This window comes from Necator americanus, chromosome I, assembly GCF_031761385.1.
Source record: "Necator americanus strain Aroian chromosome I, whole genome shotgun sequence".
Lineage (NCBI taxonomy): Eukaryota > Metazoa > Nematoda > Chromadorea > Rhabditida > Ancylostomatidae > Necator > Necator americanus.
Genome location: NC_087371.1, coordinates 29,205,956 through 29,232,322, shown reverse-complemented (window position 1 = coordinate 29,232,322; position 26,367 = coordinate 29,205,956). Strand labels below are relative to the sequence as shown.

The 26,367-nt window shown below is 42.2% G+C and overlaps 3 protein-coding genes across 6 annotated transcripts; 2 read left to right on the top strand and 1 right to left on the bottom strand.

The window, feature by feature from the left end:
- Window positions 1-11: 11 nt before the first annotated feature.
- Window positions 12-7,763, top strand: RB195_007200 (uncharacterized protein; the record flags this gene model as incomplete). 3 transcript variants are annotated; one of them, XM_064180710.1, is made up of 9 exons in its annotated part: window positions 5,922-5,939; window positions 5,994-6,030; window positions 6,313-6,393; window positions 6,859-6,940; window positions 7,000-7,075; window positions 7,135-7,275; window positions 7,331-7,438; window positions 7,519-7,604; window positions 7,661-7,763. In XM_064180710.1, 9 exons carry the CDS (start codon window positions 5,922-5,924, stop codon window positions 7,761-7,763), a joined length of 732 nt encoding a protein of 243 aa, XP_064037561.1. The 3 variants fall into 3 exon arrangements, with proteins under 3 accessions (XP_064037560.1, XP_064037562.1, XP_064037561.1); XM_064180712.1 differs by lacking the exons at window positions 5,922-5,939; window positions 5,994-6,030 and adding an exon at window positions 12-216; XM_064180711.1 differs by lacking the exons at window positions 5,922-5,939; window positions 5,994-6,030; window positions 6,313-6,393; ... (4 more) ...; window positions 7,519-7,604; window positions 7,661-7,763 and adding an exon at window positions 12-281.
- Window positions 7,764-11,725: 3,962 nt separating this feature from the next.
- On the bottom strand, window positions 11,726-12,031 carry RB195_007199 (uncharacterized protein; the record flags this gene model as incomplete). Its single annotated transcript, XM_064180709.1, has 1 exon — window positions 11,726-12,031. The coding sequence occupies one exon, from the start codon at window positions 12,029-12,031 to the stop codon at window positions 11,726-11,728; it is 306 nt and encodes a 101-aa protein (XP_064037559.1).
- An 8,534-nt stretch (window positions 12,032-20,565) lies between these two features.
- Window positions 20,566-25,127, top strand: RB195_007198 (uncharacterized protein; the record flags this gene model as incomplete). 2 transcript variants are annotated; one of them, XM_064180707.1, is made up of 4 exons in its annotated part: window positions 20,566-20,730; window positions 22,780-22,895; window positions 25,000-25,065; window positions 25,121-25,127. In XM_064180707.1, 4 exons carry the CDS (start codon window positions 20,566-20,568, stop codon window positions 25,125-25,127), a joined length of 354 nt encoding a protein of 117 aa, XP_064037557.1. The 2 variants fall into 2 exon arrangements, with proteins under 2 accessions (XP_064037557.1, XP_064037558.1); XM_064180708.1 differs by lacking the exon at window positions 25,121-25,127 and having other exon boundaries at window positions 25,000-25,069.
- Window positions 25,128-26,367: the final 1,240 nt, after the last annotated feature.

Here is a 26,367-nt window from a genome sequence, read left to right as displayed (position 1 = left end):
GTAGTCCACGTATGGGTCCTGTGCTAGACACCTTCGGACAAGGAATCCTCGAGTACGCAATCGTCGTAGACGATTTCTTTTCTCCTTCGTTTCCGATAGCAGATGTTCTTTTCCATCGTGTGGCTAAGTCGTATTTTCGCACGAAGGAGAGAATGATCAGAACCACTACAAAAGGATGGTACTACCGAGACGTCAAGTGGACACCACAACCGGTTAGTGAGTATGTGACCATCTCCGTACGAGTCGCACCTTTGGGCGATTCCCATTTCCACCGGCGATGATCTTCCTTAATGGGATGAGAATTCTCATAAATGAGGCGAGCGGCGGACAGCAGCCCGGCGAGACGATTACCGTTTTCATTCCGGTCCCCTAGTCCAGATCTTCCGATCCTGTACTCCTCCACTGTAGCCTTTCCTAGTTTTGCGCTAAAATATTCGACAAATTGGTAGAAGGACTTCTCGTTGCGGATCAATTCCTCCAGCTCCTCTTAAAACGCGTCCAATTCGGATTCGGGAAGAATGGCCAGACGAGATGACAGGATCGTGTGAGTATCAGCAAGATGGACGACAGAAACCAACACTACCTACATACGGCGACGAAACTTTATCTCAACGAATGACGAGTGTACCGTCATTCATCCAAAAACGTCGCTACTTCAGCACTTGGTCTTTTCCAGAGCAATCACATGAAATTTGACACGCTCTGCAGCTTCGAGAGGGCCAGCTAGGTCAGTGTCTGTGGACACTGTTCTCGCGTTGTAAGTACACAGTCTGAGACAGTCTCCATGGCGAGTCGCGCATGTGTCGCCTTGGTTCGGAATCAAAGACGTCCTAAGTCAACCTGAGATTTGATCGCCTCTCACCGGTCGCCATACCGTCCGACGTCTAAGACGGCAGGGCCCAGTGTGCAGGGTACTGAGGCAGTGTATATGCTGAAGTGGCAAAAAGACTTTTCCCCAAACTAAGCAGCCATGCCACGGCGGGCTTAGCTTTCACCACAGGTCGTCGCCCAACCTTTATGGATCAGGGAGCCACCTTGCGACATTTTGCCAAGACGGTGGTGAATCTTAGCAGTGGTTCACTCTTAGCTAGGCTTCCGATTCCTAGAAGTCGGAATATCGGATGTGTTGAACTCCTTCTCAGCTTGGGAGACCCTGCCGGAGGACGAACCTCCGCTGTGCATCGCAGTAGGATCCATAATGTTCACGCTGAAGTTACATCACAAGCCCGAACATAATAATTCATATACATATATATTCATTTTATTTCAGTTGAACACTTTTGAATAAGGACAATTCATATTTTAACATCTGGTCTAGTGTTCAAATGTTTGCCCATTTTTCACCTCTTTTTAAAGCAAAAAACACTAAATCTATTTATGATCTGTTTATTCTTCTCAAGACAGGACTTATCCAAAGCACACCTTCATTCTAAACTTTTACATTGAGGGAGGAATTTGGCAAACTGTTTCGAACTGTGAAAAGTTGAAACAATGTTACTTTGATCTCAAATAAAAGTAGCGAAATTTAATCGGAGCGAAATAATCCCATGACCCATGACACATTATGTATTATTACATTATATTATTATTTATGGCAACAGCACCATACAACACAGTGTAAATAACGAAAATGAATGACTGAACAATCAAATGATACTTTTTGGAAGTACGATTTTATTTCAAAAATGTGGATTAGATTGTTTAAATTCATTTTCAAATCAGACATTCTCAAACCTAACGATGTTATTTGGCGGCAAAATATGAAGCAGTTGTTCTCCGTAAATGGAAGCAAGCTTTAAGTTTGAAAAGAGTATGAAAAAAACCAGAACGCCAGCAAGGCGGTTGTCAACAGAATAGGTAAATGTTGAAAAGGAGATTGTGGATGTGAGTATCTCCACTATGAGAAGACTTGCTGCTTTGTTTAGCACAAGATAGAGATCCCCAAGTAGCAGCACAATTTTGCCACTCCCGTGTATGTACACAAATCACACGATCTCGCTTATCTCTGCTAACATCAATTCGCTATATTGTGAAGTAAAAATCAGCTCGATTTATAATTATTCGATCGATATTACATTTATTTTCCGAAAAGGATCCAGATAATTCATTTCGGTCCTTGGACTGCTACAGTGAACATGAGTTCATGCCTAATGATTATCTTGCTCTAAAGTAGCTAGCTCTTTCAGTCCCTCTGGAAACCATAGAAAAAAAACAGTTGTGACAATGTAAAACAATAAAAGATCGACTGGCATAGTGCATAATGCCACCGTAACTGAATGATCATAGGAGATTAAAAGGTTTATCAAAACTGTAGAGATGTGGGAGACTTTTCATCATCACTTTCATCATCAACTCTGTTCACGCGTTATGGAGTCCATAAAAGTTCGCTGCCGTTTTAGTTGATGCCGTTTTTCAACTCCACGTCCAATATTTCACATCAACTGAAGAATGTTGAAAGACAAAGTGATTTAATGTGTCTGACCAACACGGGTATGAATGTATCAAATCATTTAAATGCACTAAATAAGCCACCAAACTTGGTAACATCTCTTCTTAAATCGTATTTCTCAGAAGGACTAGTCACAAAACATTGCTATGGCTAGTTTCCTAAATTAATTTCATTTACGTTTTTCTGTTGAATTTTGCTCCTGAGAGGATGTAGTAGGTTTCAGCACAAGCAGCTATCAACAATTCCGTGTTCCGGTTTTGTACAAGCCAACTGTGAGCACCGCTCCCTGTTTGTTATTTTACTCACAATTTTAACCGTTCTAGATGTCTCACGGATGGTCACTTTTTTAGAAGAGAGGGAGCGGTCTTGTCGTGGCCGGGACGACATCCCAAGTGGCGCGGGAAAGATTCCCGTTGGTTAATTATTGCTATGGCTTTCCCGTACCACTTGCAGTGTATAAGGGCTGACACCCACTACGAGGTATTCAATCCCTTTCTATCCTTCTCTGGTGTGGGTTTTATGTCGTGTTCTGGTATCGCCATATTCTGGTGGTCGAGCACACGCCAACTACCACTTCCAACTACATTACCACTGCTGGCTGTTACGAGGTCCGAACCGTTTACAATCTACCACTTATAGAAAACAACCACTCTCATACCCATTATGACTTGGCCCGATCGATATCGCTATCATCTGCCGTGTCGTGTATAATCTGTTTTGTTATATGTTGTTGGGTACATCACCGATGCCCTTGGAAGGGGAATTGGGGCAGGAGGACGGGACCTTTGGCGCCAGGGAACCCGCAGGATTTGTAACGTCAAGACCGTCATGTGGTGGTTAACCCAGCACGAGTGACTCTAGACCCGGGCAGTCGGCTTCGTGACCAAGATGTCTCCCGCTCATTTACTTCAGACCTGTCATGCCCCGGGGAGCCGGGCAGATCGTGGTCTGTAGGATTCATTGCTTGTTTGCAGCTGGTTGATTAAAAACTACACCTTATCTGATTAAAGAAAATTACATTAAGTAGGAGTAGTAGGAGAGTCAGCATCCACTCTAGTTGTTTTAGTTACTTTAAAGCAATTCTTCTTGTGGTAATTTTTACGCTCCATCTCACTGTGCCCGAGCCCGAGAACGTATAACAGCATAGTGTTTAAATTTGTGAAAATGAATCTTACAGATAATCGTTTCGTACACATAATCCATTCCTTTTTGAGCCTCAATAACTTTGCTGATAAGCGGTGCGCTGTCTTCAGAATATCCTCGGCAGAAATATGTTGGCTGTAAAAGAACCGATTGTTAGTGATCCTCACTAATTAGCAAGCTAGATATAGTTTACAACAATTATTTCATACTGACTACTTTTTGAGAAATATTCTATTCAGATTTTGAAAACATCGAAAAATAGACTTATTTCTAACCGTTAATAAGCAGCATTTCTAAAATGTACGTGTGATCATCACACGCAAAAAAGCTGAAAACCTGCCCCTGTCTTAAACAACATACAATGTTCAGTACAAAACGATAAAAGCAGTAGGCTTTTCGAATAATTTTCTCACTTATTTCAGTTTAAGGGAATCAGAAAGAGTTATTTTCGGCAGTGCTAGAACATCGTAAATCCATGCGCATCTCCCATCAAGCACACAAGATTCCGTTTCATGACAAGTCGTCCTTAAACACAGAACAACGAAACAACGCAGCAGTAACAGCAGAGCTAAACCCGCTGTAATCAACGAAGATTCTCGAGCATCGTGTACTTGCTGTCAAAAAGTTTTGAGCGTCGAAGAGGAAGTTGTGGTAACAAAGCTACATTCGAAGGATATTTCATTCTTCCAGAAATATTTTGCGCTCTTTGTTATGGCCGAGAAAAACAATGACAGAGTTTCCAATTTTAGTCAGTCATCCGGGGCCTCGTATGCGATTATAAATCATATCTACTAGCAGTGGCTGTGCTTATCTTAAATTCAATCAGGCTGCGGGCTTATATAAACCATAAAAATTATGCAGTTATATGGTGGAAGATCACCAGATATTGCAAGAAAGTGCTGATGTTCCAGCACGCTGCCAAAGTCTAACCCAAGTACCTAAGAGTGGCGTGATATATTTGGTCACAACTCCTCGTTTCGTTAGCCCTGAATTGCCGGATAACATCGGCATGAGGTGCTCGGGTCACCGGGTGTCAGTAGGCAGTTCAAGTGGGACCCCGAATACAACAGTGGCGAATGGACGGATTCTGTGCGAGCTCTTTCTGCAGCTCAAAAAGATTGAGCAGAGCTGTGCTCAAGGACGAGATACCCGGCAAAGATGCGGGCAACCGCTTCTTGCCATAACACCACGCCCATCGTGTCAACTCAAGTTTGTAGAGCCAGTCACCTTCCGCTTCAAACATGGGCGACACAGGATCGCTGCAAGAAAAGTCGCAACAGTGAATGCGATAATGAAACACTCCCACAGACATTCCGATCAGACACACACGTTTATCCTACATTTATCCGGCTGGACATTCTGCAAGATTCCACATTACAGAAATTACCCAAAAAAGATTACATCTTGAATACATTTATTTACATTTTAAACATCTTGAATACAGTTTCATTTAATGTCTTGTTTCAGAAATTTAAATTTTCTCTCCTTATCTCCATCCGTTTTGGTTTTATCAGAAGCAACACGTAACAAAATTTCCATTGTTCGCGCCTCTGTAGAAGTATATAGTGCTAAGGGTTTAGTTTACGTATTGAAAACTAATCACGCTCATCATCAATCATAGGTGAATTGTTTCTCTCCTTTAGCTCAATTTTTAAATGTTTGTGCATTTGTTCGTACTCTCATAAGTTCGTGAGCATAAGGAACATCACTGAATATATTAGTTGAATAAGAATTTGAAATTTAACTTGAAGCAGGACGTGAAAGGGAAAAGCTAGTTCTGGAAGAAGAGAACATAAAGAAATATTCATTAACCAAATCTTCAAATACCAATCTTTGAAGGTGTAGGAGTAGTCTTTTTCGCCAACTGAAAGAAAGGAAAGATGAAAGTATTTTGAGAAAACTTATTCTATAAATTAAGATCACCTTGTGCACCCACAAGCAAAACTAGGTAAGCTACATTTGCGAAGGTCGATTTATGTCTATCCTTTACAATGATTACCGCAGCACTCCGGAAGAGAACAAACATTATTTTAGAAAAATAGGATTGAAACTTGGGGGTAATTTTAATTAAGGGAAATATGCATAGCATACTAAATTGATTAAGCTAGAGGATATGTTTCGTTTGCGAAGAAACATGTCGAATAAAAACAATCGCATCATAGAAACTAACAAAAACAATGCCAGCACAAATTATCAATGTTCAGCAAATCACTTTTTGAAAGAATGTTAGATTCAATAGGAAATTTGAAACATAGGCAAGCAGAACTACCTATATATACTTATCGGTATAAAAGGCTGTGGAGTATTTTGATTTCGCCAAACTTCAACAATGCACTTCCATCCTGTTGTAAGTTCTTTTCGTAGTTTTCTTACAGATCCAAGATCCACTTCGAATATTCAGAAGTTGCTGATCATCTTTGCAGTCGCCGACGTTATCTGTGGGTTTTTTTGCTATCGCACTTCATAAACGCTTTTTGAATAGATTAAACAACAATGTTGGAATATGAGTGAATTAGCATCCGATATCCCCTAGATAGTGTAAGAAGTTACATTTGACGAAGTAGATATTTATAAGTTACAGTCGTAAAATGTTTCAGTAATAAGCTCTACGAGTATTTGGCTTCCACATAAATACTGACACAAAACACAAAAATAACGACAAGGCGTCAGTAACAATAGCAGTAGTACTTCTTGTTGTTTTATGAACGAAATATTTACAGCTGGACAAACCAGTGATTCGTCTGGTGGAAGCGGTGCTACCACAACCGCGGCAGGTGTGACTACCACCACGATTGCTCCAAGTGAGTACGAATTTTTCGGCCCCTCACTGAAATTAATAAAAACATTGTTGGTAAACTATATGCGGACTGTATTTAAAGCATCTACACAGACATTGTCACACATCTCCTGTGCCCCTTATTTGGTACTCTCCGATGATGCAACAAGACATAAAAACGCAGCCGGTTTTATATCTGCTTCTATAGAACTAACCTCAAAGATATTCATGTTTTTCAAATACTTTTCCTTATCTTATATAAACTAATAAGATTATCTGAGACTTTGGGGGATGGCCATGCCCATGATCCTGTAATCTAAAATCATAGTTTCCTATGATGTTTCATGAAGATTTTAGCTGGAAAAATCAAAGATGCTCTGCGAATATTCGCTCCGTCTTCACCTTTTCAACACACTGTGGATTTTGACAACCTTTTTTGAAATTAAACCAAGAATACTGCTCAAACTCTTATTCTAATCTTATTTTCAAGGTGAAAACACGATGTGCCCACAAAACCAAGTGATAACCGATGCTGTAAGGAATACATTCCTAACACGTATCAATCAGATAAGGTATACTGGTTGCTGCAGTTTTTACCTTGATTGCTGTAACTTAACGGTAAATCCAATAGATCACGAGTTGCTCGAGGCCTTTTCGTCACGAGTTCAGGAGTGTATGCTCGTCAAGCACTAAAAATGATTAGACTTGTGAGTAAAGCAATGAGATTTCTGAACATTTTGTTGACCAGACATTCCTCATATTCTAGACCTACAGTTGCCCCGCAGAAACCAGTGCCAACAACTGGGCTGTACGGTGCCAGAACATGGACTCGGGGACAACTGCTTATGCTGAGACCAGATACATTTATCAGGGAACTACTGCTGTCTATGACACCGTCGCAAGAACGGTGAACAACTTCAGTTACATAGACAAACCTACCTCTCTTTTATATTCTTGTTCAGGCTGTGAACTCTTGGAGGGATGAAGTAAATACTGGAAGTCTGCCCATGGCTGGGACGACACCACAGTATATTTACCAAACAAATCTTGGAATACCAAATTTTGCAAAGGTAAATCATAAGATTTTGACTCAGAAAAGAAGAAAAAAGATATTATTATAAAACTGAGAATATTTATGCCGTAACTTAAGATGGTTTGGGACACTGAGAGGCAAGTTGGCTGCTCGATAACAAGATGTTCTTCATTCACGAACGTGGTTTGCCACTTTACTCCAAGGTGCGTTAAATTTCCGATAAAAATTAGATTTGGCACGTGAAGAGTTTATTCTTCAGAGGAGGTATTGCTGGCTCTCAAATGTACAAGCCAGGGCCCTTCTGCAGGCGTTGCGCAAACATTGGGTTGCCTACCTGTTCTGATGGACTTTGCAGCGCTTGAGAGGACTAGAAGGAACGGTGTCGAGATTTCTCCCACCTATCTGCAGTGCAAATAAACTATCTGCAATGCGACTAGTGTATTGGAGTATTAGGGCGTAGACAGTTTTACAAGTCATCTAAATATAATCTGAAACTCCGAGAAGAAACTCAAGCAATGGAGTGGAGTATTCACAGGATTTCAGAATACAATCAAATATAAATTTTCCCTACGCAGTATGAAATTTTCGTTGAACAAAGCTCATTCTTCTTTCTTCCTAAGAAGAAGAATTGGTAAGAATTGGCTATAAGATGAAGGTTGTTTCACGCCAGGAAGCACCTTTCTGCTAATTCTGTGCTAATTCTAAATGTAGTTCAGTTTTTGGATAGACATAACACAGACATGCGTTTGAAAACTGCAAATAGTGCTGAAATGATGTTAAAGCGCGTTGGCGAACCCCAACTGGACTGATTAGCGCCAGGTACATTACCCTTTCGTATGAAGGGCAGAGGACAAGCATTTTAGCGTTTATCAATCTCCTTGGGATGCAGTAATGCATCCTTCTTCGACTTCTGGATAAATTGCGGAGGCCACGTGAATTTAGTCAATGTTAAATAGGTTTGTTTACTCGCAAAGTATGGTTATTCCAGGAACGGGGCAACTAAGTTGTGATCTAGATGATTGTGCGCTCGTCCGATGATGGTTAACATATAATAAGTCATCGTCATTACTGAGCACAGTAAATATAATTAACAGTGATATTCACTAAAAGTTTGGTGAGATACACTCTGTTGGGATTTATGTAAAATGAAATAATTTTTCATCTTCCGTTTTCCGCCCACCTAATTTTCTCGAACCAATGCCGTGGGAGAAGTTCGCGTCGCGACGAAGTTATAGAACTTGAGGATTTGGAAGGGAGAGTAGTGAAAAGCGACTTGATGCAGCAAGTTCCGATATGCGATTGTAGTAAACTGAGCGCATATAGTCGGAAATTGAGGAGAGAAAGTAAATTCTTCTATACACTTAAAAAAATACGTCGGAGGGAAACCACCAAAGAGTGATATGCTAAGTGATAAAAGCGATATGTGTGGCTTACATTGACCTCATTTGAGCAACTCTACTTAGATAAGGATTATAACAAAAACAAGCTGCAGAAAAACGTTAACACCTAACATAATAAACAGTTCCACTCATATTTCTTTTACGGCGCTTCACTTATGTGAGCTTCTTAAACAACTCTACTTTATCTGAAGTTTTAATTAACTGCTTTCGCCAGGCACTTCTTTTTTGTTCGTTTCAAAAAGCGTACCGTAAAAGCTGCGGGAGCGGTAAAACGGATGCGTCGTGTCATCAACAGACGCACGCGGGAAGAATGGGCGGGCGTTAGCTAGATGTAGCAGGAGAGACGACCAGGCTAGCGATTGTGACGCTGTCAGGAAAAGCGCAATTACCGATACTCAGGATTCTGGATACGCGGCGGTACATTACACGAGTACCTCTTGAGCACTCATTCATTGTATAGGACAGACATGTGTTCGAAAACGGCAAATCATGCTGAATTGAAGTGAATGCACATTGGCGAATTGAAAGCGGATTATTTAACGCACGATATTTTACTCTCGGTTTGGTATTAAGGGCAGAGGACAAGCCGTTTAGCGTTAGTCAATCTCTCTGGGAAGGAACAATCAATTCTTCAAATTCTAATAGATTACGGAGGTCACGTAAACTGTGGATGAATCCAGTCAATGGTAGTTAAGTTTTTTAGTTACTAAGTGTAGCAACAGCAAAAACGGGACTAGTCAGTTGTACTCTAACTGAAAATGCGCTCGTGCGATCAGTTCCTTTTAAAACAAATTTAGATTTATTCGAATTTAAAGTCCGAGTACGGATTTGGGGAAGGATAAGGATAAAAGGATGAAGTGTCTGGCGTTGATCTATCCGCTTGGGATGCGTCTCCACGTTCACTTCAGTTCAGAGTTTGAGGTTTTCGAGCATGTAGTTGGCCCATGCAATGACTTGCCCTGGCTAGGCGATGTGTCAAGTCAGTGTTTTTTTATCCTCCCAGACAAGTCTGGTACCAATTTATCGACCTCGGGGAGATGAGGGGCTAGGTGAGCACTAGTGCGGATTCGAACCTCTGATCGATCGTGCAGGAAGCGGAACCTCTAATTGCTACACTACTTCCGTCCCAGGGATGATAAGGATGGTTAACATATAATAAATTATCGTCGCTACTAAGCAGAGTAAACATTGACAGTGATCTTCACTAACAGCTTGGTGAGATACACTACGTTGAGATTAGGATAAAATGAAATATTTCCCAAATAAACCATTTTCAGCAGCAACGATTCATAAACAGCTTTTCTAAATCGCACGTATGATCGCTCCCCGTGAAAAAAAGCAGAAGTACTGATTCTGTTCTAGGCGACAGGAACATGTTTTATGTAATAGGGAAACAAAAGGAAACAAAAATATGTAATATAAAAGTGGTCAAAGTCTTTCTCTCATTTATATTGATGTTAGATTTTTAAGTTTTTGAAAAGGATCACTGTCGGTAAGGCGTCATCAATCGATATGGACTAAGATAAGAAAGACCTATAAGATTAGGTACGGCATCATCGGACTGACCGAGACAACACGACACAACCCATGAACCGGTGAATACCGTTTTATGAAACTGGAGAAGGAATGTTCTAGACGCGACGCAAGTAGAGAAGTTGATGTCCTCGTCAACACGAATATGGTAAAAGACTTCGACTCCTTTGAACAACTTACGACTCGAATCGGAAGTCCGCTGATGACAAAATGTGGTTCATTGCCACCGCTGACCAACTTTGTCCCTTAACCTCCACTATCAAGCTCCGAAGAAAAAGTCGAAGTCTTCTATATACACCTACAAAAGTTCTACAGAGAAGACAAAACATTCCACAGAGTCACTGAATGAGTGGCAGTAGAAGTTTCCTGCCGAAATTCTACGAATTAAGAGGAATCTACTGCAGAAGGTGAAGAAGCACCAGTGCGAAACATTTTTCAAACATTTTGGACATACATATCGAACCAAACCAAGAAACGAAAAAGAGATTTTGGTAGTAAAGGTCAGAATATGTGAATAAGAAACATATCTTATGAACGCCTCAGCCCGCGTCCAACCGGACTGATGCGAGACATATGTGGCGCAGTCAGCACTTTTGCGTTTGTAAAGGCTCGATGGTCGATGGTACTGCAAAACTGCGCAGCCAGTCCCCGAGACCATCATTGACGCTTTGCATTAGTCCGGTTGAGTTTAACTCAAGACATTACAGTGATGATTCCCAAATATGTGGGCAACAACCAAATCGTTGACTATTCCAAAACATAGCGCCTGCTGGCCCCAAACGCAATTCATCTGGGAAATCATTGTAAGAGGTCCAAAGTTCCGTTACGTTAAGTTACGGATCACAACCGATTTTGGCACTCCAAAATCGGTTGTGATCCGTACGAGAATCCAAAATCCATGGAAAACAAGGAGAAGTTAGGCAAAACTGAGAGGGTAGTGAAATTGAAGATACAGCGGGAGTTTGATAGTAGCCAAGCGAAAAGACACAGTGCACATTCAGCTCATCGCTTGCTACCGCCTCAACAGCGCTCGAATGAGTGAATGAGGATGTCTGGATAGCACTGAATTTCAGAGGAGGCAGTCACCATATTTATAAAACGTCGAGTTTATGGTACATGAAACATGGATGCAACATTCCTTTAGCAACTAATGTCAGCACCGTCATTGTATCAGCTTGCAAAGTCCCTGTGAAATATTGTTGTGGCGAAAACGAAGACAAACAATTCCGTTGTCTCGAATACAACCCGCAAGATGCAAGACAAACTTCTTAACCACTAAATTCAAACGGAACCGATTTCCACATTTCTCTTTCTTTCTTAGTTCTTGTTTACAGAAAGTGTTGAGAGCTGGTTGGGAAACATACCTTTAAGAGGGGACCGTAAGAAGAGTTTTAAGATCGTGGCATGGACAGCGATCGCTGAGGGGCTCGTAGTTCCTCGTGCATTCTAGCAGTGATCACGGGATGATGGATGCCGTATTCAATGTTGCAGCAACGTAAAGCAGGTTGCTGTCGGGTCAAAACGGCATGATTTTCGTTGTAGTTGCGTAAGCGGCTGCGCTCGAAGGCTTGCGGTGGGGCACTCGAAACTAAGGGATGACCCTTGCTAGCACCATTCATCGCTGAAGTTCGCGATGGTACCACTTCGATCCGAACAGCGTTGGAGGTGATATCTACTCGACGTCTCGGTAGTAGCATCTTTTGTAGTGATTCAAATCAAAATATTCTGCAAAAATACGACTTAGCCACGCGATGGAAAAGAACATCTGTTATCGGCAATGAAGGAGGAAAGAGGTCGTATACGACGACTGCATACCCTTTGCCTCAAGATGACTTCCACATTGAGAAGGACCCACATACGAGCTACTGCTCAGAGAACTGCGAGCATGTGCTGAACGAGCCTCAAAGTTACGCATGACGCACTTGGATCGAATATCGAAAGCCATCATGGAATTGCTAGAAAGAAGAAGGCCCTTGAAGCCGAATTCATCGGTTAGCAGCAAACACAGAAAAGCGTTGCAGGAGGATTTTTGAAAATACAGGTAAAAGAAGATTCCGGATGCAGCACAAAGAAGAGCGAGTCTAAAAAGTGCCGCAGATCTCCGAGAATATAATACTCCGTAAGCAGTCTTGAGCGAAGACAGTACTCGCGCCTCTTCTCGTCGTGAGATGGAAATCATTACGAAGAGGTTCTACTCGAGTTTTTCCATTCGTTAACTTCTGTGTCAACCCCGATTATTTCCAATGGTGTAGTCCCACCAAGGATTCTCCCTTCGGAATTACGAGTCGCTATCAAGAGCATGAAACCTGGCACAGCCCCGCACCTGATTCTATATCGGTAGACTTTCTCTGAGCTGCTGGCCATTCACCTCATGTAATCTTAGCAGAGCACATGACATCCTATCTTTAAAAGAAAGGATCGCAACTCAGTGGAAGACCCCGCGAACCATTTCTATCCATGAAGAAGGTAACGGAGAGAACCTTTGGGAGTACCTCTCTATATGCTTGCTGAGCGTCCTGTACAAAGTATTCACCAAGCATATCTAGGACGCCTTAACAACAAGATATATTCAATTTTATTTATTTTATTTATTTATATTTAGTTTATATTTTATTTTATTTTATTTATTTATTCAAGGATTCAGCTGTATGGACCACATAAAAACGTGTTGAGAGTCATAGAGGATTGCCGAAAATATTTCCTGCCCCTTGCTATAACCTTCTTGGACAAGTTGGCTCAGTGGGATTGTGTAAGGATACTCTCTACCGCCACCCATCTCTGCATTTCGCCATGGTCCCACCTCGATCTCCGCTTCAAGCCTGGCCGCTTACGCAACTGTTCGTGCTTCATGTCGTTTTCACCCGACTATACACTCGGAGGTTCCTTTTGTAGAAGTGGACATTAGGAAACACTTTTAGTCTGTTGTTCGAAACGCTTTCGGTAATAAGAAAACTGCTCTTTAGCGCTAAATTTGGCTATTTTCATTTTAAACAATTCGCGAGCTGAAGGACTATTACATACACAATAGAGTAAAGAAGGCTTCTTCTGAAGGAAAGAGAGCAGTCGCATTGACATCGCGTAGCTATAAGGATAACATTCATTCCTTAATTCGATCTGCAACTTTTGATCACGTGCTGTTGAACAAAATATAATCAAAACTAGTGAAAATCTCCCTTTAGCGTATTTTTCGGTTTGTGAGAAGAGAAACAACCTGGTTCAATTCCATTTACAAAGAAGCCGATTCCTGAAAATTTTTCGAAGAATCATAAATTGCGTAATGATGGTGTACACTAACACCGTCAAAACTATGCTTAAAAGCGAGCGACGACGTCGAAGTATATTTCAAATTTAGAGTGACCAGCTTGAATCGAGTTGTTAGCCTGCATTTTTGAAACAGTTTACCTCCTCATAATGCTCCAGAAACTTTACTGTACTAAAATTGTTTTAAACAGTAAAAAAAAAAATAAACTTTATGCGCATTTTAGGGCAGACCGAACGCTATTTGCCCAGAAATTTACAGTCTTTATAAAACTCTCCCAGGACATCATCGCACAAACAGAACAGTTAACAGTAGGAGTCAGCGTAGGAAGTGTCTGACTTTCAAGACAGAGCAAAAGGGAACGAGCTAAGCGGAGGTCCCATAAAATGGACCATAAAATGGGCTTCGCCTGCAGCACAATGGAACCGCAAGGCGGAATTTTGTCCTAGATGGAAGCTAAGCAGTCTTTAGACAGAAAAACAAATCGAACACCTGTAATTATACTAGCTTTAGCTAATGTAGTTATATGTGTTCGGTTTGTTTCCCTGTCTTTCTGTTTTTTTTTCTGAATTAGCTCCCTAATCTGGTTGCTTTGCTTTCGTTGGAGGATATTTAAAGCTTAAGCGATGATCCGGTTCGAGTTGGATTGCTAATTGTTATTCACTATTTCGACAGTAACAAATAATGACAGGTCTTTGTTTTGGAAGGAAATGTTTCCTACACTGGCATTCGCAAAAATTATTTTTGACAGATCTTTCTATTTTGATGGACTTTCTAGCTTTAATTCTAAATTTCTTACATCGAATAGACTAACACTTAAAGAAACCACATATGAACTCTTCCCTCATGTTTTGTGAAATAATGTCTTCCAGATTCCGGAGCCAAGTTCTCGCCACATGCTCATATTTCCTTTAATTTGTCATTTTCCTTAAAATATAAATAAAAGTAGTTTTTTCGGGAGTTGTCAGACAAGAAGTGTCAGGCTACTAGAGAGGTTAAAAAAGGGTAGTATGGATCCAAGAATTTGCCGCTTTTTTTGTTTATGCTTGTCTCAAATGGATTTTTTTCCAATGCAAGTTGCTACTGGTTCAGAGACCAGTAGCACTAAGTCGTCAGTTACTCATTTTGTTACTAGTTCAGTTGTTTAATCAAAGATTTGACTATCTGTAATTACCCTCTAATCATTAATTAATTGGCTTCCTATTAGTATTGTGTATAAATGAGAAACACAGTAAATGACGGCATATAGAAACACTTTGCCATATGATGTCGGCACTCGGACGCACGGCTGCACTGCCTGCCGCTCAATTTCTGCCCTTTCCACGGTGACTCAGCATTGCACGTCCAACATTCATTGCTTACTGGAATAAGCTTTTTGATCTGAGCTGGTTGGGCTTTACTTCGTTTACTGATTCATTTGTTGTACGTGTATATATGTGTGTATGTGTGTACAAAAAATTAAAAGCATAAGGAAATATTTGAAGATACTAGATGGTTTCTGAACATTTCGTTTTCTCCTTTTTTTTCTTCCCTTTTTCTTTTTATTTCACTGCTTATCTGTCTTTCAGGACAAAGACTGGAAAACTTGAAATGTAGACTCGGGAAAAAATACCAAATAAACTTTTACAATAGGCTCTCGAAATATATTAGATTTCAATGAAAATGATTCAGTGAAAATTACCTCCAACTTCCTTGTAACTTCTACCACTTCCTTTCTAAATATGGCTGATCTCTCTTGAATAGTTTGAAATTATGTCATGTTCACGGAATTGTATGAGTTCTGGTGAAAGTAAGGAGAGGATGAGCTCGTTCGTGAAAAGCTTTTTTCTTTTAAAAGTTTTGCAGCACTTAAACACTGCGCAGCTGTAAAAAAAAACTACTGAGGTGATTGCGTAGCGGTTGCATAGAGTTAAGAGAAAAAAGTTGAGGCCTTTTATGAATGATGTGATTTTAGTCTTTTCCTTTCGCATGCCAGTCGATCAATTTTCGCATTTAGGTCACTTTCATACAAATAAATAAAGTATCTGGCGTCAATCAATCCGCTTGGGGTGTTACCTTCAATTCAGAATCCATTGAGGTTTACGAACGTGTAACTATACAATGACTTGCGGGGGACAGTCTATGTGAGAAGTCAGTGTTTTACCCTCCCAGACAAGTCTAGTACCAATTTATCGACCCCGGATGGATGAAAGACTTGGTGAGCACTACGGCGGATTCGAACCTTCGATCGATTGTGCAGGGAGCGGAATCTCTAACCGGCTGCGCAACACGCGAAAGGGAGATTTCCACGTTCTCATCTAAATCTACCTAAACGGCTGCGCGGGCGGTCGCGTTCCGGAGCATTGGCTCGCTGCCACTTCTGCCAAACCGGCGGCCCTTCACAAGTGTGAGGGTTTCTAGTGTCAAAAAGCACTTGTAGCTATTCGACCTGAGATAAATAGGTGAAAGTGATAACTTCTACCGCTAAAAAAACTGCTACACCTGCTACATCGCCTGTTCTAGCCTTAAATGTCTACTAGCTAAGGTAAGTTATTCCTGGATAAGAATTCTATGTTGTGACTTCTTTCTCACTTGAGTATTCTTTATTTCTTGACATGTGCTTACATGGAGTTTTTTTTTGGCAAGGAAGTTAGGCTGCCGCGCGGCTGTGAACCCTGCGGGTAGCCTTACTCTCCTTCTTCGTTGCTGAAATCATTTCATTTCACGATGCATGTAACAAAAGAAAAAAGAAATATGGACGTTGACAAAGCGTTGTAATACACAAAAATCACTATGAATTCCATGAAATTCTTACTTCCAATGATCGCAGATCATTATCCCAGTAAAACAGTATGCTCTCCGAAAACCGCACCTTCGAGTAGTCAATAATTAAAGACGATTATGTGAAAATCAATGCAGGTGTATGAGTGGGTGACTGCAGACCTAAGAGTTTTATCACCCTTATTGAACAGACCGAAACGGTGGTTCAGTGGTGGAATGCTCGCCTGCCAGGAGGGCGGCCCGGGTTCGATTCTCGGCCGATGCACCAAACTATATGAGTGGGTGACTATAAACCTAAGGGTTTTATCACCTTAATTGAACCACCCGAAACGGTGGTTCAGTGGAATGTGTTTATTATACAGTAGGCGGAGAATGTATGCGAAGTAATGAGTGGGCATAGCGTTGTCTGAAGCACTCTTTGACGGTACAAGTCGTTATGTCACGAAAATAACCACAACAGCGAACGGTACTTCATACCGCGCCCCTTATCTATCATTGGGGTCGATGATAGCAGGGCAGTTCAGGGGAGAAATGAATTGATTTCAGCAATGAAGAAGGAGGGTAAGGTGGAATCTCTAAAGGGGAGAAGATAAACATCACTGGAAATGTGTGGGCATATGGCAACAACTCGTAAAAGAAACCCAATTTTCAACTGCATAAGGAATGCGTTAACAGAGAGGATTGTGCCGGCCGCGAGTTGGAGAAGCCACACATCATCAACGTTCCTGCCAAAAACAACTCCATGCTAGCACACGTCAAGGAATAAAGACTACTCAAGTGAAAAAGAAGTCACAACATAGAATACATATCCAGGAATAACTTAGCTAGTAGACATTTAAAGCTAGAATAGGCGATGTAGCAGGTCTAGCGAAGGTAGAAGTTATCACTTTCACTTATTTACCTCAGGTCGAATAGGTGGGAGTGCTTTTTAACACTAAAGGCCCTCACGCTTGTGAATGGCCGCCGATTTGGCAGAAGTGGCAGCGGACCAGCGTACCGCGACGCGAACGGCCGCGCAGCAGTTTAAAGGCATCACCCCACGAATCTGAGGTTTTACAGGTGATTTCAGGTGGAGTATTCTTATAAGGGATAGTAGATTATGGGGAGGAGGGTGATTCCGTCCATTTCTTCCTGATTGCCGTAAAAAACGGCCGCGTAAGATGCGGGACCGCATAAGGCTGGCGCGCTCCAGTCGAACTCCTTGTAGAAAAAAGTGCCAAAACACCCGAAGGCCGTTTTTTACGGCAATTAGGAAGAAATGGACGGAATCACTCTCCTCCCCATAATCTACTATGCCGTATACGAATACTCCACCTGAAATCCGTACCACCTCAGATTCGTGGAGTGATGGCTTTAAGTAGATTTAGACGGCACCGATTTTCACTATCCTTGCCTAGGTTTTGTTTAACAGTACGTCTAAATGATCAAAAGTCGTAGATCAAATTAAGGAATGAATACTATCCTTATTGCGACGTGATGTCAATGCGACTGCTTTTTTTCTTGAGAGGAAACGGTTTAAAATGAGTATAGCCAAATTTAGCGCTAAAAAGCAGTCCTATTATGACTGAGAGCGTTTCGAGTAACATACTAAAAGTGTTTCCTAATGTCCACTTCTACAAAAGGAACCTCCGGGTGTATAGTGGGGTGAAAACGACATGAAGCACGGACAGTTGCGTAAGCGGCTACGCTCGAAGCGGTGTGGTGGAGACGGGGGTTGAGATCGAGGTGGGTCGAACTGCAGAGAGGGGTGGCCGTACCGAGGACAATTAATAACCGCTACCGCGCCGCTTCGAGAGCAACCGCTTACGTAATTGTAAGTGTTTCACGTCCTTTGACCCAACTATACTTTGAGTTAAAAAAAAAACAATCTCCAAAATTCTTGCCAACACTTTACTCCGTCATGTAGTTGAAACATTATTCAAAGAAGATGAAACCTTTTTGGAGTATCTGATCTCTTGTTTTTTTTTCACCGAGAAGGAACTCATTTTGCAGCTTCAATGACCACAAATAAAATAAAGGATAATATCTGGTTTCGCCTGTTTCTTTTTTTGTGCAAACACAATGGGTCCATTTCAAAGCCTTGTTGAGAAAAGAGATTAGTAGATTATTACGTAGAACATGAATCTGTGATAGCCAGAATCTGACAAATAACCTACTTATTGAAGATGACCAGAGAGCGGAACATGAGTTCAAAAAAAAGTGGGCAAAGAATGCAGTAATGGATGTCCAAGTAGCGTCCGTTCACTCTACTTCAACATCCGATCCACTAATAGCGACGCCAAAAAAAAACAGAAAGAAATTCAGAAATTTTTAGGGGAGAGATGAAAACACATGTGCTTACTTTCTGGTGAGAATTTTCCCTTCTGCCTATTACATGGGCTGGATGTGTTAGCGACGATTAGGAAAGAAGTAGTTGTAAATAACGGAAGAAATTAAACTGGTTCGATACCCATAAACATTCTGTGACAAAAGGTTCTGAAACAACAAAAAGGCTTCTGTTTTATAAACAGCCAAGAAAACAACGAATTTTTAAAACCCGCATATTACGACATATCTGGTCAGAGAAGGATGAAAAGATGATTTGCACAGCATCCCCAAATGGTTCTCAATGCAGGCCATTGCGAGGTATTCAAGCGCTGAAGGGAAGCCGCTTTTTAATTTTGCACCGCAACGCATCCGCTGAAACAAGAACTGCGTACTCTTCATATAATGACATCTTTCAACGAACTGTGAATTGGTTGAAGAAAATTATATTGTTTCATATTTGTACGTGCGATCGTATTTGTACGTACGAGTGGTGTAACTACCAATTTTATCGTTAAATACACTCTGCTCCCAATCAAGCAGTGTACTCTGACGCACCCAAATCGAACTACTTTCCCCACTGCATTCGGAGTGACTGTGTGAACAGAATCGTGACGGGGACTTCGACTGTGGCATACTGTAGCTGCACTCGTAGCGCGAAAAAGGCAATGGAGCACAACAGGCGCAAAGACGTCCATCGAACACGTTAACCGTTCCCGTCCATTTGCTTAAAGGCATCAGCCCACCAATCTGGGGTGGTGCGGATTCAGATGGTGAGTTCCTATACGTGGTCGTAGATTATGGAGGAGGAGGAGGAGGAGAAGGAGGAGGAGGAAGGGGGAGTGATTCCGTTCATTTCTCCCTAAATTCCGTAAAAAAACGGCCCGAAAGATGCGACGCGTGCACAAGGCTGGCGCGCTCCAATCGAACTCCATGTAGAAAATAACGCACCGGAACGAAGCCGTTTTTTACGGCAATTAGGAAGAAATGGACGGAATCACCCCCTCTCCATAATCTACGATTCCGTATTCGAATACTCCACCTGAAATCCGTACCACCTCAGATTCGTGGGGTGATGCCTTTAAGACTGCTGCTTAGGTCTTAGGGCCCCGACTGACTCAGCCACTCAATTGCGTCTCGTGACCATTTTTCGCGCTGTGTGCAGGTGCAGTACTGGCACAGACGAATTCCCCGTATAAAACACTGCAACATAGGCACCCCCTGCAAGTTACCATAATACAGCATACGCGTCCCTAAACGATTCTGAACTGTAGTCAAACGCGTAGGTAAACTCCGCAAAGACTCATCAGCGCCATGCCCTTTGTCCTTTTCTGTTAACTCTCTTCCAGTAAACTTTTGCTTGAACGAATCTTTATGATCACCATCTGTGTGACCTTTATTGAATCATTAGTTTCTTCGTGATTAACAACCTTAGTGCGGTGTTGGCTTCAATCACTTTCAAAAAAGTTAATTGCTGATTTATTAATGCTCTCTTGTACGTCTTGTAATGCTCCTTTCCTACTTTTTAAAGAGGATCTAATGGTACAATCGGGTCAAATCAAGCCAGCAAACAGCTTGGAATCGAGGTGGGATCATCGTAAACTGCAACAAAAAACGGTGCTAACACAGGTCCTCCTTCGACCATAACCGCTACGCTCCACCGCACCGCTTCCCACGCAACCGTGTCGTACTTCATGTCGTTTTGACCCTACAATACGTGTTGTTATGCTTTATATCTTTTTGCAAACCAAGCCGCCGCTGAATATTCCCAACCAGGCAGATGCGACATGCGTGGTGTATCGTTTTTTCGCTGCATCGCATTTACTTGGTTTGAAACATTCGGGTGGAGATTGTTTGCGCGCTTACTGTCTAGATTGATGTTATGCTGAGATGTGAGATTTTTCAGAGATGGTATTACCGGCAACTAAAAAAGACTATGGAGATGTTATTGTGAAGACAAGGTCCCTCACTGAAGCACAGAAGAATGTGGAGTTTGTTTCACAGCTGCTGGAGTCGCTGGAAGTGTGGGAAGCTTCTGGAGTAGAAGGAGTCATCTTCAATGTTGACCTGAAGGTGATTGTTGACAGCCGTCACGGAGCCTCTTGCAGGCAGAGTATCCTGAAATTGACGATGTTGGGGTCTTTTGCGAATAGATAAGGATCGGGTTATAGTTCACAGTAGGAAATCAACCCAACTTTCCCAAGTAAACCAGCAAGAGATGTTTTAATGGAACTGTGTGAATTCGTCTCCCTCCTACTACTCGATAGAACGCCGGCAACTATCTTTGTCCAATTTGTGAAATCCAAGCATCGTAATTTATTTAGCCGAAGCTGCTCCACTAGCACAATCGTGGAAGAGTCGTGAATTGCCGTATTGAGTTTCCGTTGTAATTTGCATCGTTGGAGCGACCGGATTACATGCAGTGGTTCCATGCCCCCTTTTCTGGTAGAACTGGTAGAATTAGATGTTACGTATCACGCAATTGATGTGGTACGTAATCCTCAGAGAAAACGTAGAGGTCGGAATGTAGATCACGGAAGCGAGTGTGGCTCTTTTCATCTTACCAAATACCTCATAGCCCAAGGTTTTTGACCGAAACCTGATCGCTCTAAACCTCTTTTCGTTACCATCTTTCTAGGTGATCTTTCGTTATCGCTTACCTTTCCGTTGACCTTTGGTTTTTACCCTTTAATTCTTTAAACAGGGGCGGGTGTGGCGCAGTCGGTTAGAGGTCCGTTGTAACCATACGGTCGAGGGTTCGAAACCGCCCAAGTGCAAACCAAGATTTTCTTCCCTCCGGCGTCGATAAATTGGTACCAGTCTTGTCTGGGAGGATAAAAACACTGACTTGATCACCGGGTGGCCTCCGCAAGTGATTGTATAGGCCAACACGCGTTCCAAAACCACAACGATTACGAATTCCAGTAAAACGCGTTGGCGCATCCCGAGTGGATTGATACCACAGTGACTTTATCCTTTTACTTTAATGCTTTAAACAACCCATTACTTCAAAACTTTCGGATTTCACATTTTCTCCTACGTCTGGCCCCAGTATATTCAGGACGAATTATTATGCTGATATAAATTATTACTTCTGGCTCAAAATTTATCCTGTACTACGTACGATGCAATATAATGCAATATAATGTGTGGCACGTGGTCTGAGCCTCTGCATTTCATCAGCTTAACTACTTAAAGGCATCACTCCACGAATCTGAGGTGGTACGGATTTCAGGTGGAGTATTCGAATATGGAATCGTAGATTATGGAGAGGGGGTGATTCCGTCCATTTCTTCCTAATTGCCGTAAAAAACCGAAGATACGGCTTCAGGCGTTTTGGCGCACCATTTTCTACAAGGAGTTCGACTGGAGCGCGTCAGCCTTGTCCGGCGCCGCATCTTCCGGGCCGTTTTTTTACGGCAATTAGGAAGAAATGGACGGAATCACCCCCCTCTCCATAGTTTCCCATCCCGTATACGAATACTCCACCTGAAATCTGCACCACCTCAGATACGTGGGGTGATGCCTTTAAGTTTAGGGTTACATGGTCATTGAGGGTGCGTTGGAATTTTTTGTTTTCTACAATAGTTAATATTCTACCGTTTGTTCTTGTCCACAGAGGAGGAAGTAGAGCTAGCAAAGATTCCTTTGATTCTAACCGTTACGCGCCGCCGCGCTGCTGCAGTTCGCTACTCTCTACCACGCCGCAGGTGGTATAAGGGTTCTGCGATAAACTGCGACCAGTTGGAAACCGCGCTGCTTTGTACGTATACGTATTCGTATTGTACAGTGTGATAAATCAAGAATTAAAGGCAATTGATGAGCTGATCAAACCAACGTGCTCCATTCTAATTGTTCTCTTGTAACCTCTTGAGATTCGTAGAACATTGAAGTGACTCTTTATTTACGCTATAAATTAGCTCCACTGATTAAGTGTCGGTGTTGTAGACGGGTGTCTTAGAGCCTCCCCTTGATTGAAATGTTCTTAACTAGATGCGATAAATACTTTTTTAAGTCTGTACAGAAGTGACCAGCAATCTCACTTCGACATATATCACATTGAATTTCATTGTGGTTTTTTCTATTCTTCGATTTAATTCTTTCAATAGTCTTTTATTGAAGGATTCGTCTATCATTCCGATACTAGCAGAGCATGATTTCACGTTTGCACACTCGAATTACGGAACGGAATTGACGATGGTGCGATGGCTGTCCAATACATCATCAATGTTGCTTGAGTGAGTCTGCTTTATTAGTACAGACTTAACTACACGTATCTTATAACTCGAGATCGTGATGCTATAGTGGTTGGGTGGGGCCACTCTGCGGCGCTAGGGTTTGGCCAGTACTTGTTCCGCGCTGTCGTCCATAGAGCACAGAAACTGTGTCCATAGAGCGCAAACACCGTTAAATCACTTCGTTTGCGTAATGGCTGCCTCTAAGTTGCTGATTCTTTGTGACTTCACTCTGATTACTACTTGGCCGGTGCCTGCATCGAAGTCGGAGGAGGAATTTGACGAATGATTCGCTGATCGTGGATTGCTGTGAAAGGGGCGACTTTGCCCCAACAGTGGAAACTTCTGTGGAGTTACGAATCAGGAGGATGGGAACAGCCTTCATAGAAGCTAACCCAACAACCGTCTTTAGGGCCACTAGCTTGCGGATACAAATCGAAAATATGCGAATAAAAGTTGTTGCATGCATGTTTCGTGATAGTGGACTACTATGGAATCCTTTTTCGGTTGCTTTTTCTTTGGAAGTAATACATAACTACGACTTAGCTATTCACTTTTGATACGCTTGTTTGGAAGCTTTGATGAAGTTAAAACAGTAGTAGTTCAAGTTCTGTGTTCCTTTTTCCGTAGTAGCTTTAGCCTGCATGTCGTGGATCCCCTAAGGCAGATGTTTACCGTTTGGGGTCCTGACTGACTCAGCTATTCATTTCCGGTAATGATCTGTGGTTTGGTGAACTATCACCTTATCAAATGTTTTTCAAACGGGACAACCATTTGTCAGTTGAGAACGACTTCCTGCTGTATGGTCATTTTGCGCGCCATAGAAGTGCATCGCGTCTGCGCATGCACAGCTTGAGCTCGATTCTGGCGCGGCAGTTGCCTCACCTAAGTACCATAGCGCAAGAACGTTTTCAGTAAATGAAAGAGTCTTTCTGTAGATTTTCCAACACGTTGGATTAAGCATTAATGCGACTACTGAAGTTACTGCGAAAGTTCGACTTTTCTTGAATCTTGGCATAGAGATTGCAACTTGTTGATAGTCGGATTTTAAGCAACAGCCAAGTTTGTTAACAAACTTTATTACGGCCAACGTTTCCGCGTTGTCGCCTTCGTCAGAGCCTGGAAAGTAAGAACATTTGCAATATATCCTCTCAAATGCCCCATCGAACAAGTCATCATCCCCAGAGATATTACACCCGGAAACAAAAACCAATAAAGCGCAAATCGTTGTGCCTGGCCGCGTTGCCGTGATGTCAGCGGATATCCACGTGGTGCAATCGCCCCGCTGATACTAATTAGGATGCGACCCGCATATGACCCCGTAGATCAAACTCACAAAGGTCTTGGTACAGAGCCAGCTCGTTGGTCACGGCTAAGCACTCTTCCTTTCTATTCATTTTTGGACCTTTTGCATTTATCCAAAATGCTTCTAAAGTTCTGCGAGCTATAATTTCGGGTTCATACGATAGAATTGTGACAGCTATGTAGAAAGGAACGTTTTCATGACATTGTCTGCGGTGAGGGGAGTTGCTGTATTCGATTGTTTCATCTCCCTTAGATGTTCTTCAATGCGATCACAAAGGGGTCGCCCTGTTTCGCCAATTATATGGTTCCCACATGTTTTGCACGAAATTGGAATGAGACTACACCAGAGACCACGCAGTCCCCTTCCTTCCCGAATGGACATATTACACAGTCTGGAGTGAGACAGAAGCGATCGCACATTCTATTTCGAACTAGTTGCTTTTTGAGATTTGTTGGAGGTATTTCCTCTATTCTCACTTGGTTCTCGAGACCGCATTTCACCAGACTAGCCCGTATAGCTTTACTCGAGTCGTCGGTTATGAAGGGCAGGCAGAAATTGATCTTATTCGACTCAACCACTGTGACATATTCTCGCTGCGCACCAAGATCTGGCCTACGTGCTACATTACCAGTGTAACCGTTAGAATTCGCGATGCGTTACGCTAGGTTGATCGCATAGATCTGCTCCTGGACATCTGATGTCACCCTTACTGCTGTCCTAAACATGTTTTTTTAACCACAGGTTTCTTAGTTTTCCAAGAGTGAGTGGAAAGACAATGAACTAAAATGTTTTTGCTGCTAGGTTTTCGGAACCAAGCGATTGCACCACGTGGATATCCGCTAGCATCACGGCAACGCGGCTACTGAGGTAGGCACAACGATTTGGGCTTTTTTGGTTTTTGTTTCCGGGTATAATATCCTAGGGGATGATGACTTGTTCTGGATGAAGCATTTGAGAGGATATATTGCAAATGTTCTTACTTTCCAAGCTCCGACGAAGGCGACAACGCCGAAACGTTAGCCGTAATAAAGTTTGTTAACAATCTTGGCTGTTGCTTAAAATTCGACTATCAACTGAAGTTACTGTTTCTGTTTTATTTGTTTGTTTGCGCGCAACATCTTGCTGAAGCGTTTATCTCCTTCGTTTTCCTTAGGTCTCTTCAGATGGGAGATCCCCTTACCGTAAATTGATGTGGAAGATGTTTTATGACCCTCTTAATAGTAGAAACATACAAGACTTCTATCATTGAAGATGTCTTTTCAACGGCGGCTCTGTTGTCGTTGCTGTGCGTTTATTGAACTTCCACTAGAAGACTACGACGTCTTTGAAAGGTCATAATCATCTAGCAACTCTTTCCATTCTCGTGGTATAATGTTTAGAAGCTGACTGAGTTTGATTGACTGAATTTACTGCGCAGTTTCCACATTGCTGTTTCGTAGTGCTATTCAGCACAAATCAAGCATTTGATCTATAATAGCCCACACATATTCGAGCCTGTGATGAGTTTTCTCATGTTTTGTCATAAAATGAGATGGCCCAAAGAAAGGGAGTCGTTGGGGAGTGGGCAGTAGTGAAGCATCGCATGATAAACAGAACACAATCTTACGTAGTATTAAATAGTTACGGGTGAAGTGTCGTTGGGTGGGGGTGGGCGGGGGGGGCACTCAGTGGCGCCCTTATTTCTCGAAGTAAAGAATCAGATCGATCTGGAAATAAGGGCTCCACTGAGTGCTCTCCCCCAACGACACTTTACCCTCGTTACGTACATTATAACATATGATACTAAGTTTCTAGCATAGGACAGTAACATGAGAAAACTCATCACACGCACCAGCTGACCCTTGAGGTTTGCTGGAAATACCTCCAGCAAACCTCAAGGGTCAGCTGGTGCGTAACCGTGTGTATGATCGACTCTGCACAACTCCCAGCTGCGTGGTTTGCCCGTATGGCAGAGAGGGTGATTGCATGATATCGGGAGTGGTGTATCGTATCACGTGCAGGTTGTGCGGTGACGATTATATAGGGGAAACGGGACGCCCACTGTGTATTAGGGTCAAGGAGCATCTAGATGGACTCGTAAACCAAAAACCTTCACCCCACTTGGAGCACACCGTAGAATATGTCATCCAAACTCCGAAGTAGAGGTAGAAGTTCGTATATTATCCTACG